The sequence below is a fragment of the Capricornis sumatraensis genome, chromosome 10, assembly GCF_032405125.1.
Source record: "Capricornis sumatraensis isolate serow.1 chromosome 10, serow.2, whole genome shotgun sequence".
NCBI lineage: Eukaryota > Metazoa > Chordata > Mammalia > Artiodactyla > Bovidae > Capricornis > Capricornis sumatraensis.
The window spans coordinates 91980858-91995496 of NC_091078.1; the positions used below are offsets into that span (position 1 = coordinate 91980858).

Genomic DNA, 14639 nt, shown 5'->3' on the forward strand with positions numbered 1-14639 from the left:
AACTGGCATGTCTACTTTTAACTATCTTAATCACCCTCTTTTCATTATTGAGTTGACACTGTTTGTATATCTTAATGAACTTACAGAGATTATTTCAATCGATTGGTTTTGTTAACAGAACAATAAATCCTGACTGATAAAGGATTCACAATGTAATTAGTTAGCTCTTCTTATTATGCAAATTTCTGATACTTCTGTAATGAGTAATTAAAGATTAATAAGAAAGATAGTCTCAAATTAGCTGCTTCTTATCTGTAAATGCTTCAGGATGTGTGAGGATCAGGCCACGTTTGCATATTCACAATGAGACTGGTAACCAAAGTAACTTTTCTTGATTTAGAACCCCAAAGTTCCATCTAAAAAATCTTCAAAGAGCTATGCCTGAGGCCATACAGTTTCACAGTAAGATGGCTGAGTGGTTCAACGACATTGTCTTCATTTCTGCTCAGGAAAGAGGATGTGGGGAACCTGGACAGTTTTTGAGTCCTCACTGTGTCATCTCCTCGTACCTCTGTCTCCATGTCAAGCAATACAGAACTGGGGTGAAGATCCAATAACTCATCTACATGGGGACACTTAGCAGTGGTACTCCATGGAAAGAAAATGCTGATATAACTCATTAAACAAGGATTCAAACTACTATTTGCCAGGTACTGTCCTAGGCACTAGGGACAGTTCAATGAATAAATAAGACTAACCTCTGGTCCCACGGAATTTATTATTCTCTTTCTTTTCCTTTTGCTTTTTAGGGTTTTTTAAAATCTGAAGCTATTAAATCATGGTGCCCTGTTGTTGTGCCTTTCTGCTCCAAGCCTCATCAGAAGCAGGCAGGACACTAATCAAGCAATCCCTTCTACAAGCCCAGAGTCACTTCAACACCTGGGCCCTCTGGCCAGCAAATAAAAGTGGATGTCATGCCCATGCAGAAGACTGCCCAGAAATAGGGTTCCATGATGACACACTCTGCTCAGGGGCCCAAAGAAGCCATACAGACATAGCAATAGTACTCTTGGGAGAGTGTCCTCACCGCTCACTCTTCAAATAGCAGCCCTTCTTTAACACCCTACCACTGGCTTCCTGTGCACCAGTTCAGGTTATGTTGGCAGGGACCCTGTGGACAATGAGACTGCACCTGCCCCAGCTACAGGTTGAGGTGCAGACTCAAGTGGTTCATCCCAAGACATGCCATTGTGTGTGGCAACATTAGGATTCAAAACTAAGTCCCAACTCTGAAGCCAAGCTCTGTCGCCCTCACCACACTGCCTCCACCGCCTGCTGCGTCCACTCCATGTCCCAGAGAGAGGTGATTCAGCAAAGCACAGCTACCCACCACACAGGAGCACCTAGCTAAGTATGCAAGTAAAAGAGCCAGGCTCATGTGTGCGGTCATCTTTGGAAAAGAGCTGGAGGGAAATAGGGGAAATTTGACCCTTAAAAAGACTCATACCAGAGAACTGAGGAGAAGAGGAAAAAGAACTGAAGATGGACTCCTGAATCAGTGCTCCTGCCCAGCCAGCATGTTCCTAACTGGGCTTGTTTCCCAGATTTCTCACTTTTCAGCTCTGTGACCTCTACCAAGATACAGACACACTCTCAATCCCTGCAATTTCACCTGAGAAAATGTCAAAACTACCCGCTACTTCTAGAGCCCCTGTGAGGAATGAGGATAATGCAAATATGAAATGTAAGCAAATGGCACACAGTAGGCACTTAATAAGTACCATTTTTGTTTCTGAAGCTAAGATGGAGTACTCTCTGAGCCTTACCCTGCTCTCTGCATTTTCAATATCTTATCATCATGATTACTATCATTGCCATCACACAAACCTAGCTTAAAATTAATTTCCACATAAGAAAATCTAGTAGTTTAAAGAAAGTCTCACTAAGCCTAATTCCCCAAGGTTCTAAAAGGTTTGGTTCCCAAATCCAGTGCTACTCTTCCAGATGACAAAGCCTGAGTGCCAGGTGAGAAAAAATGTGCCCAGCTGCTTTTCCAGACCCCGAAACCCCTCCAATATCATGATTCCATGAACTCACATGGGACTAATGGGCCCTAGTCCTAGGGCATCTAATGCTGTGTATACAAAAGCAATAAGAATGTTAACTGCTTGCTGCTAAAAGATCAAGTGAATTCAAAGTGCAAAGAAAGCACAAAACAGCTGCACTCACAGCAATTATGTTGAAGAAGTCGTCATCCCCCAGCGTATCCAAAATAGACGAGACTGTTTGCTTTGCGATCGTCATACGGAGCCCTTTCATGCTGCCACTGACATCGACTAAAATGACCACGTCTTTTGGAGAAGTCGCTGCCTGGATGTACCTATGTCAGAGGAAAATTGAGCAAAAATGAATTCTGAATCTCTCTGCAAATTTTCTCTTTTAAAAAATAACTATGAGGTTTGACCATTTCCTACCACTTTCGGTTCCTGCAGTCAAAGGCAATGACTCCATTCTCATCTGGTTCCCATTTAATCCCTAGAAGAAAAATGGAGTTATGAGAAACCCAGAAACTTCAAATATTTATTCATAGCATTTCAAGGCTGTTCTGCTCTGCTGATTGAATGAACAGGGTGAAAAATCACATGCAAAGACCAACCCTGGGGCTCATCACATGCTCCATCACCAACTCTGGGAAGGTGCTTTAGGGTTGGAACACCATAGCAAACATGGCCTCAGCTCAACTGCTCCAGGATCTGCTAGAGAGTGGTGACATCTTTAGTAACCCACTGTCCATCAAGAAAGGACAATACTGCAGATCCTTCCTAAGGCTAGTTAAAGTTTGCCAAGGCCATTTCTCACTGTTTTACAAGTTGCTGGACCTGGCTGCATTGTTTGTAGATTTCTGGGCAGAGTCATGCCCTGTTCCTGGACCCAGACAGGTAATGTCTAGAGCGTGGTGGGGGTGGGGACATTAGAAAGTATTCAGTATGTTTCCATCTCAGAATATACACAGTCTGTTCTCTTGTCAGCCCTGTTTTGGCTTGGCTTTCTACAATGAAATGAAATAAAATGGCCCTAATTATGCTTTTATTATGCTGCATAATAAAAGTTGAATTTCAGTCTTTGAAGCCTGGGGGGTTTTCCCCTTACATAAAATGGGATCCAACATCCTTAGCCTTGTGGCTTGCAGACTGGTCGGGATACATCCAAACTTCACATTCTCTATTTAAAACTTGGTTTTTAAGAATAAACTTTCATTTAAAAAGAAAAGTGTTTGCTGCCTAAAAGTAAGATAGAAAACCCTTGTTTTCAACCATCAGTGTTGCTCAGGGATGGAGGATTTTTGCAGTTAAAAAAATAAACACATAAAAATTGTTTTCACAGGAGAAAGGCCTGAGACTGTAGTATTGAGATTCTCCTTTCCAATTAATAAGTGCCAGTTCTCTGGACCACACTGGGCTGATAATAGGTATGTGCTTAAGATAACACTGCCTAATCATTTCAGAAATAACTATGAGATAGAAGTTTGTAAACTGAAGAGTCATTTTGTTCTGTTCTCCTTGTATCTACATCTCCCTCCCACAAATGGACCTAATTTAAAGATTCTCTGTAACAAATCAGAAAATAGAAGTAAGAGAAGCCACTGCCAAAGGAAGGTTATTAGGTAATGAAGATAAAATAAAAGTGACACGATATTGTACACTAAAGGAGAAGAATATAGTTTATTTTAAAAACATCTGACACACTGCATTTGTATAAAGCCAAGTATAGCTAGGTTGACAGTCTTGACACATAAAATGAAATTATATCCATAGTGAGGCTAAGTATTGCTCCAATGTATAACTCCACCAAGAACTGGCTTGAGTCCAGATAAAGAGAATCATGTTTAATGTGTTGACCCACAGCAGACATTCAGTGGACGTTCCTTGACTTGAGCTGTGGCCAGCGTTCTGGGCCGTAACCCGACCTGCGCATCCTCCACCTCACCCTCCTCGGCCACCCTTCCTTCAGCACAGCCTCATCACTGTGTGCTCCGCTGGAGAAGAAACAGGCAATCCTGTTTTACTGTCCCAGCATTCAGGCCAGGGCCTAGGGGAAAGTAATTAGTGATACTCTATATTCTCCTTTTGGATTGAGATCCTGTCCCAGAAAATGGGCTTGTAACTCCACACAGGCAATGCTGAAGCTTGGTGCTTTTCAGAAAGGCTCTGGGGAAGACTCTCTCCTCGCCTCTTCTTAGCTTCTGGTGGATCCCAGCAACACTCGGCGTTCTCTGACTTGCCGCTGCATAATTGCAATTTCCTCTCTGTCTTCACATGGCTGTCTTCTCTCTGTGTCTGTGCGCCCTCCTCTCTCACAGGGACACTTGCCGCATGGGATTTAACACTTATCCAGTAGGATCACTTCCCAACTATATTAGATCTGCAAAGATCCTACTTCCATGAAAGGTAACAAGTGAGGCTCCAGGGGCACATGAATTTAGAGGGACACTATTTAACCCACTCCATGTAAAACATGTCGGACTTGTAAAACAAACCTGAAGAGTGGCCACAGGGCAAAGAAGATTATCCAAGGCAGAGAGAACCACGTCTGCCAAAGTCCGAGAAGAGCATGCAGAGTTCAAGGAACCAAGGGAAGGCTGGAGTGGCTGTGCAGAGGTGTCTACACTGAGGAAAGAGCTAGGTGACAGTGGGGACCCGGAACTACAGGCCTTTGCTGGTTAGGAAAGGAGATACACACAGAGGGGACGAAGACAGTACCTCAACACAGTTCTACACACAGCTGCCCTGATGTCACAACAAAGATAACCCTTTGACTCAAAATCAGGGCCAGACGGGCTCTGGAGGATGATCTTACTCACACTTGACCTTTGGGCTCAAATCATCATTTCAAGGCAGGGACTCCAAGGCTCTCAAAGTTTAACAGATTTTCCTGAGATTTCCAGTCTGGACTACGACTTGATCTCCCAAATTCCATGCCATCATTCTCTACCTTATACAGGCAGTGTAAGGCAGTTCCATGAGAATTTACTGGATGTTAGCAAGAGTTAAGTGAATAAAAGTAAAACTGGTTTCTACACCATGGGATGAACATCTTGAGGGTCTTTAATCTGCTTAAATTCATTTTCAACCTCTGCTGCTGGGACAGCAAAAGGCAGCAGTTACCAAATTAATTTGAACATTGAGCCCTTCTGTTCCCATGAATCTCACAACAAAATGTTTTAGGAGACAAACTTCAGGAAACCCTGTCCCAGATGGGTACTACCTCTCCTAGGATATGTCAACATTTTAGTATATTTTTTTTACACAGCAATGTTTTGAAAATGTTCAAGTAATCAAGTAATCTCTTCAGAGAAATAATAGATGGTTCATCTTACATCTTTGAGATCCAGGGAATTGTCACTTAACCAAGAAGCACCCCTAGGAAGCACATAATTTCTGGAAGTGTCAATATGCCTATGAGATCCCACCCAGGCTGGCTGGGGCATGCACCTCAAGATAGAAAGAATGGTGCTGTTCAGCAGCAGATTTCACTGCCATGCAGCCTTCTCTCTGTGGCACTCTAGACTTCACGGCCAGCATCAGTGATGCCTAGCCTACCTTCCTCAGCTTTTATAGGACTATGTCCCTAGAACATACAGTATATCCATAGGAGAAACTGAAAATAATGCTGAAACCTCTTCGGCAGATTCAGTGCTTAAATCTAAATAAGTGTTAAAATATCGTGCAATATTCCGATATCCTATTGTTTCTCTCCCAAAGGTATTATAAACTAATATTGGAGGGAAATTAATTTCATCTAACACAACATAGTCTTCTTGCCACATGAAAATGAAGAGTAGGGCAAACAGGGCAGAGCCTAAATTGGGCATCCTCTGAAGGTCAAAAGGTTCAATAAATGTGTTCCCTGCTGGAGCAGGTTGGAACTGAGTTTCTCTCACTGGTAACCAAAATCTCTGATGAATGCATTTCCCCACAAGAGGGAGCTTCATGGGGGAGTGACTTTTCCCCCTTAGCTCACCATTTTATCCTAAGGGTCTCACATGGGGCTTAGAACAAAGCAAAAACTCAGGACACACTTTTGTAAGAACGAAGAAACATCCTTTCTGCCTAAGGGCAAGTACATTTACCACTGATTCATTCTATTGTACCACTCTAAACAGGAAAAGAAGCATCCTAAAAAGAAAAAAGGATCCTAGGGAAAAAAAAAACAAACATGGATCCCTCATCTAACAATCATTTTACGTCCAGGAGACAAGAGGTGTACTCTGTTCAACAATAGGCACAGAGTGAGCTCTGAGATGTATCAGGGTAGTGAAGCCCTTTGGAGGACTATGACACATGTCTTTATTTAGACAGAAAATATGCAGAAATTTTACAAAGTCAGAATTCTGCCACAAATGTCATAAAAGAACTGTAAGCATTTCTGTGTCAACTATTCTGATTGTGACTGATAAAAATCTTGTACACAAATTAATCTCTCCTAGGAAAATGAATTTGAGCCATCTCTGGGAGACAGTGGAGAACAGAGGAGCCTGGCATGCTGCAGTCCATGAGGTCACAAAGAATCGGACGTGACTTAGCGACTGAACATTAGATAAACCCTTTATGAGGATTTTGTTCTGTTATGGACTGAACGTTTGTGTCCAGCAACATTCGTAGGTTGAAGAACCCCTATGTTCTGATATTAAGAGGTGATTGTTTTCACGAATAGGTTTGGATGAAGTCATGAGACTGGAGCCCCCATGATGGGATTAGTGTCCTTCCAGAAAGAGTAAGAAAAACTAGAGCTTCTTCTCTCTCCCATGTTAGGACACAGGGAGAAGTAGCCATCTGTAAGCCAAAAACAGGGGTTTCATCAAGAATCAAATCTTCATCTTGGTCTTCCCAGCCTCAAAAACAATGAGGAATAAATGTCTATTGTTTAAGTCGCACACACCTAGTCTGTGGTGTTTTGTTATAGCAGCCCAAGATGACTAATACATCTCTATTATCAAATTTCAAATTTGAAACTTCTGAATTCAGTTTGAAGACTTCCTGCTGGTGGAGACAATAGATAGTCTGTGGTTTCTTTTTATTTACTCCACCTTCATTCAAATGCCGCATTGTTAAGTTGTTCCTGTGGCTTCCTGATGGATCAGCCCCCCACCATGCTCTATTTTCACGTCTGCATTAAATTTACTCACTGTTGAGTATATCAGAGCAGACTGCAATTTGGTGACACTGGAACTTTAATAGACCACTGTTTATTATAATGTTATCTTTAATAGGATGCTTATTGTTTAAATTTCTGTGAGCTCCAGGAGGAACCATGCATGCCCTGCTGAACACAGCTCTTGGGAAATGTTGACTAATCTGGCAAAGCAGGCACTCGGCAGGCAAGTCTCAGGGGACAGATGCTGTGTGCAGGGCAAACAGCTCCTGCAGGCAGAGGCTGCAAGTCTCAGAGCCTCAAAGTGAGAAGACATCAGGTGCCTAGTCTTACTTAATGAAAACATAAAAGACTCTACTTAATTGCTCCAAGATTATGCAGGGCATTTTTTTTTTTTTCCTTCTTTTAGGTTGAGCTTGTTAATTTCTACAGCTGTGATGCTGGCACAATTGCAGCCTCGAGTCCTGTTTCACAACTTGTAAGCAAAATTAAAACCTCCTTTTTTTTCTTCCTTTTTTAATTACAATTTAAACCTAGCCAGTATTGCATTCCTATTGCAAAGCAGAGGCCTGAGAAGGCCACAGAAGGAACACTTGTTCCAAAGTCATGGTGGATTGTTTGAGGGTGCTCTTGGTGGCACTGACATCAGTAGTGCTTTGGCCATTTCAGCCTCTTCCTCTCAGCCGTGGAGTGGGGAAGCCTAAGCTCAAATTTTTCCATTTCTTACATTTTTCAGTTGGAATTTAACTCAGCTGATCATGGCTTTCTCCTTTCCCTGGTAATAACAACAATGATAACAGTAATAGCAATAAAAGCAATCTCTTGTGCAGAAAGATTAAGTGTGGTATGTTTCACACCCCAACTCCTCACTTTTAGTGGTGAATCTATGAACTACTCTATTGAGAAAGACGCTGAAATGACATGTAGGTCCTTACATGGGTGTGCACACGTATGCAGATGCCACACTGCATTTCTGTCCTGTACTCTGTCAATACATTTAAAATATTTGAATTTAATCCTTCATTTTCTCCTAAGGGAAGAGAAAAAAACTTTTAACCCTGAACCCTAAAGGAAAATACCACAGAATCAGTAACTTGAATTGTAATTCTCAATGCAGGGATACTCACCTGGATACTGCCTAAAAAAGCCCTTTGCACTTCCAAAGTACTGCCATATGAGACTTGGGTCACGATCAAAGTTATCCACAAAAACTTTGTTTAGGGATTCGGACCAGTAAACTCCATTGACAATTGCTGGATCTGGAGAAAAACAGAAGGGGAAGAGAGAAAGAAGAGAAATGTTACAAACCAAAGTGAAACTGAACCTGGATGGCATTTCATACAGCTGACAGATATCACCATGGGGGCTATCAGGCAGGAAGATGTGAAGAAAGTTAAGACCTCCCAAAATGGTTAGCTCCTAGGAACTGAATACATTAGGGCTTCCCCATTCTGCTTGAGCCCGCCAAGCCACCCAGGAGCCTCTGTTTATAACTCCTTACTTGAAAGGCACACCCCTTTTTGGGTAACTTTGAATCTGGCTGAGCAAGCAGTTCCTTAGAAAGAAAGAGAGATCTTCTTAGCACTCTGTGCTGCGTTTTGGCTCCTGAGTCAGAACTCAGTATTAAAAACAGGAAAAATGTGTTTTCTGTCATTACAATCACCTAAGTCAACACAGTGCTGTTTTAGTTCTCTCCACCTCTAACATAAAAGTTTGTTTCAAAAATAAATAAATTGGAATTACACAACTAAATCTCTCTACTTCTTCTGTTCAGCAGATTATGAGCTCCCTGAGGGCAGGAACCATCTTGTCTTGGTAGCCTGCTGCACACCTTTGACCAGCACATGGCAGAAACGGCAGAAATGTTAGATGGATAAAGAAATGAATGGATGGATGAATACAACAAAGGTTGTTCTCCAATTCCATACAACTGTCTACTCTTCTGCCCTGTGAATCCTTGAGTCAATCTCTTTTCCTCATCCTTAGCAGTCCAAAGATAACCCCTTGCCTTTTGTCCACAGATAAGAATTCAGAGTGAAGACAAAGACAGAAAATAAACAAATTATTTCTTGCATGCTGGTCAAAGATCATCCTCTGATCCCACTGAGGATGCTCTTTAAATGGCCATTTTTCTTTAACCTTAGAAGATTATATTTCAAAATGATGAAACACTCAGCAAAATTTTGTTATAAGAGAATAGATAATTGTCCACTCCCAGTATAATGAGGGTTAGGATGAGCAATTAAGCCAGTGTGCCACAACTACTGAGCCAGCTCACCTAGAGCTGTGCTCCACAGCAAGAGAAGCCCCCACACAGCAATGAAGAGCAGCCTCAGCTCATCACAACTAGAGAAAGGTTGTGTGCAGCGAAAAAGACCCATAACAGCCAAAAAATAAAATAAGTAAATCTTAAAAAAACCCACAAACATTGACAAAAATGGATTAATGGCCACAGGCATTCAAAAGCCATCAGTGGAGTTAGTCCATCGCCCTGGAGTCCAGCACCCTCACCAGAATCCCTGCGGGATGGTGAATCACAGCAACCCCACTGTGGCATCCTCATTTCAAAATCCTTCCATACTTCGCAGACAGTGGGAAAGGGGACAGACTCCATCAGTCCAGTCAAGTCACACAGCAAGCCAACAAGCAAAGCAACTCTAGAAATGCTTATATAAATTAGGACACCACAAGAAAGCTCACTGTTGGTACTGGTGGTACTGGTGCTCACCACTCCTCCGCCCCGGCTGCCTGCCTTTGCCAGTTGATTCCCTCTAAGAGGATGAGGATGAGACAGAGCTCAAGATATAAGTCTAACTCAGTGGACAGACATGGCACCTTGTCTTACTGTCTCACCTCCAGCCTACCTCGTTCTTTCAGACCACTTACCCAGATTAAACAGGCCATTGGGATTCTAGCTTTCATCTCAAAGGTAAATGCTCTAATTCTTGTAAACGATAATAAACCACGTCCTAGACCAGGAGAGTGAAAACAATCAACTTTTTCCAGCAAAGTAATTTTGAGTAAGACTTTATCCTCACCATTTTGGAAAATATGGTGCATTATTGTTCCTGTCCATGCTTGACAATAATTACTGTGACTCACTCCTTGCTGTGAAAGCCACTTAAATTAATACACAAAGGTGCAAATACAATAATGACATTGAAAAATCCACAGTTCTTTGTCTCGTCCATCAATGACTTCAATTATAAAAACTTTCCACAAATTAGAGGCAAAAATTCCATTTCAGCAGCTCTCTGTGTTTCAACATGTTAAAGAGTTCACCATCTTTCAGTTAGACGATTTTTTCTTGAGCATGGTTTCTCTGGTGGTAGTCAAAGGCTTCCCCTGTCTCCAGGTGGCCCTAGTAACCTAGTGAGATTGCTCCTCCCTCTGGGAACTGTGAGCACCTTCAGAAATGCCAAAAGAACTGTGGTATCTGAGGATCGTTTCACCCACTTCATTTGAACACCACAACTTGCACCAAACTTATGCCTCTTTAAGAAAAGGGGGCTTTGGTTTTCCAAGGAGATGGTGAACAATGGGAGTAGAATCAGTAAAAAAAAAAAAAACATGGCCTAGTTAAAACAGAGGCTGTGTTACACATGTCTGTATGATCAAATATTTGAAATAAGACTTCCTCGGGCGTCTGAAATGATCAGTGTATTGATTTCACAGGACTGTTTAGCAAGTAATTTTAATAGAAGGGAAAATCTTGAACTGCTCTCCATCACTACAGTCATCTAAGAGATGGGGAAAAAAGGAACACTGTGACATTATTAAATGGAGTCTTTATCTAAATATTTAGTTTTTTAGAAAAGACAAGTTAAAAATAATTTTCTCAACAGCACTGACTGACAGAAAGTGAAAGTGAAGCAGCTCAAGGTCAGCGCTGCACACTGTACCCTGTGTACCCAGGCTCCCAGATCCTCCACTGTCTACAGAGGAGGAGGGGAACACCACATTGGGGTGCGGACCGGCAGCCTATTCAGATGTTCCCTCTCTGGGTGCTGAGCTGATTTGCTTTCTTACGGCCACCTGTAAAAGTGACAGCATCCTCCTAAGCAAGCAGCTTTACCGTGTCCCTTATTTGTGTTTTATTTCAAAATTTGTTAAAAGTTCCCTTTGCTTCAGTTAGGGTTCTTCAGGAGTCTTAGATTAATCTAAGTTTGGGGCTTTACCTTCACCCCTAATTTATAGGGTTTAATGGACTGTATTAATTTCCTATGGCTGCTGAAAGAAATTACCAGAAATTGGGGTGGGGGTAGCGGCAGGGGCTTAAAATAACAGAAATCTACTCCAGAGGTCAAGACTCCAAAATCAAGGTGTCTGCAGGGTTGGTTCCTTCTGGAGGTTTGGGGGAGAATCTGTTCCCTGCCTCCCTCCCAGCTCCTAGTGGTAGCCAGCAGCCCTTGACATTTCTTGCCTGATAAACACATCACTCCAATTTCTGCCTCCATCTTCACTTGGCCTCTGCAGGTCTATTTCTGGGTCAAATCTTTTTTATCTTTAAGAAAACCAGTCACTGGATTCGGGGTCCACCCTAAAATTCAAGATGATCTCATCTCAAAAGCTTTAACTTAATTATATCTGCAAAGACCCTATTTCCAAATACGGTCACATTTGAATGATGTACCAGAGGTTAGGACCTGAACACAGAGGCCACCTTTAGAAGCCACTATTCAGTCCACTGCATGTCCTCACACTCTCTTAATTCTCCTATACAACAAACCCATATTCCATGGTTGTTAATGTACAGTTTTTAACATCTGAGTTTGATACATGCAGTCTTTTTTCCAAGTGAAGGATGTTTAAGGGCCTTCTACCTTTTCCTCTTTATGGGAACAATTCAGATTTTCATGTCTGCATTATCATTTTATGAGCTTACAATTCTTCCTGACCTCTTTCAATGGATCCCACCTGTAGTGTACCAAATTGGATTCAAATCATTTCCCTTAATGTTTAGTGTTGTGTCAGTGCCCAGGCTCTTTACTCAATACAGTGAATTCCACATAACATGTTCCATTTTCTCCAATGTCCCTGTCCATTCCGCATCAATTTATGACTCATACTGGTCAATATCAACTCCAGGAACAGCAGTTCCTCCTCCTGTTTCCTCTACTTTCTGAGAGATTAAAATACTTCTGATGCCAGTCAAAAATTTATCAGCTGCTCAGCTTTTAGTAAAACAGACTACTAGCAGATGTTTAGAGAGTACGAGTCCCACACCACACTGATCAATTTGAAATTTGTATCTGAAAAGCATTCACACATCCCTGGTCTGTCTTTATAATGTATCATACAACCTATCAAAAATCATATTAGTAGCTTCCTTTTTTTATTTCCCCTAAATAACTGCTCTCATAGGTGCTTTCCTCTCAAGCTTGCACATTGCTACATAGAGGTCACCTCATGTTGCAGATGGCTTTCTTTCTGCACACTCCTCCCCGCCACACACACACACATTTTCTTTCAGTTCTAGTTCTATAACATCACGTTTCAGTCCCAAGTTCCATATTCCTGTGCCCTGAGACAATCAGCCTCAAGCAAATTCATGTATGTACAGCACTTTGCACAGCAATTGGCACATACAGAACACTCCATAAACAGTGACCATCACTTTCTCCATGTCTTAGCAAATAAATAAGATTCTGAGACGACTCCCAACTTTCCTCCCTGTTCTCTGCAGGGTGCCTCTGAGCAGTACTGCCATACTGGTGCATTCACCAGCCTGGAACTCAGGCTCTGGAGCTGGAGTCTCAGGTTTAAGACCTCACTCAACACTTGTTAGCTACTGGCCTGGATCTGGGACTTAACCTCCTGAGTCTCAGTGTCTTCATCTGCAGAAAGCAAATGAGAGCAGGCCTCCCTCAAGAATTGGTGATACAAAGCACTAAGCAGGAGGGCTCCGAAACTGTCAGTGGGGACATCATCAGTTGCAGCTCTGTTGAGCCGCTGACACCCCAACCAGGGGAGTCCAGCTGTCCTAGGACCACCCAGGCAAGGTTCTAGGTATCTTCCCCCCTTCCTCAAATTATCAGGGTCAGGCACTCTTGATGAATCTTCCATTCGTTCAGTCAATGAATATTTACTGAGCATCTACTATCTCAGGTATTTGGCACTGAAGCAGACAGATGATAAAGCTAACATTTCAATCTGAGGAGGGGAGACAAGGAAAAAGATATAAGAATTCAAAATAGAAATTGGTGTGATGAAAATTAAAAGAGATGGTAGACTTGAGAGTTACCTTATGTGATTGGTCAGGGGAAGAGAAGTTACTCAAATTGGGTGGTCAAAAATGACCTCTTTGAGGAGACACCTGAATGCTAAGAAAGAATCAGATCAAAGCTTCCTTGGGAGCAAAAGCTCTCCAGGAAAAGGGAATAGCAAGTTCTAATGTTCACAGCAGAGAAGCCTGTGTCTTGGGAGCAAAACAATAAAGCTAGGAGTGCTGCTGGAGACTTGTGAGCAAAAACGAGTGTACAGGATGGGATGGGAGAGGTGGGCAGGCTGTGGTGAGGATTTCAGCAGCTCGGTAAAAGTTTTCTGCCAATTGTACATTTTCTAACAGACATAATCTGTGCGCCACCAGTGCCAAGGCCCATCACGCTTTTATTTGTGGTTCCAAAATCAAATTTCTTTTCTTCTAAAATCTATAGCCAGCGTAGCCTTCTTCCTTCTTTCCCGGACACACTCTTCCAGCAATCAGGATCTTTATGCCTGCCTTACTATTTGAGTTTCCTCTCCAGACTTCAAAGTTACCTGATACTTTCTCCATCCTTTTTTTCAGTTATCATTTATTCTACAGTGAATCAGCAGTACTGTGTGAAACTTGCCATTTTCTACCACAAAATATGAGCCCATTTCTAGAGAATCTGAGTATACATGAACAGTTAGAATTACAAACTACTTTTACCCAAAAACCATTGTTAAAAGGGAAGGGACTGAATTCATGTTCAACTGTGTTTCTAAAGTATGGCCCTTTTAAAGGAGGTATTTATTTCCTTCCTTGAACAAGCGGGAGGAAGGATTCAGGGCTTTCCTAAAGGTCTTTAAAGGTGTGTGACTCCTGGATATGAAATTACACCAGCAAAGGAACTGCCAGGGGCACTGAGTCCACACAGCTTCCCTTAGCGCTGCATGTTGGACCAGATTCAAGAGGAGAATGGCTGGAGAGGTTTCATGTCTCCCATTTCAGCAAGCAAATGACATCTTTGGTTCATTCTAAATAGATAAGAGATTAAATAATGAATACTTTTGATGCTAATTATCAAGCACTTAATGTGCACTGGAAAATAGCCCTTAATGTGTGTTGAATTATAAAATAGATTTATTAGCCAAATATTTATCCTTCCTCTAAAACTTAGATGTGTTACAATATTAAATGCAGCCTGCTTTTCACAAATCTGGAGGCATTTTCTGGCAGTCCTGGGATGAGATGGATAAGCAAGACTCACGGTCCAGGGCTGAACCATCTGGATTGGGTTGGGGAGCAAAATGAGTGGGGAACCAGTCTGGCAAAACCTAACCTCTAGACTCACAGTCTGCTG

General features: G+C 42.1%; 1 protein-coding gene across 1 annotated transcript in view; it reads right to left on the reverse strand.

Annotated features, from left to right (window-relative positions):
• CACNA2D3 (calcium voltage-gated channel auxiliary subunit alpha2delta 3) overlaps positions 1-14639 on the reverse strand; it is an 875864-nt gene that overhangs the window by 421565 nt on the left and 439660 nt on the right. The window contains exons 6-8 of the mRNA XM_068982393.1: positions 8220-8351; positions 2415-2475; positions 2170-2320 (exon numbers count right to left, since the gene is read on the reverse strand). Coding sequence (XP_068838494.1) covers positions 2170-2320; positions 2415-2475; positions 8220-8351 — 344 coding nt within the window. The remainder of the gene's footprint in view (positions 1-2169; positions 2321-2414; positions 2476-8219; positions 8352-14639) is intronic.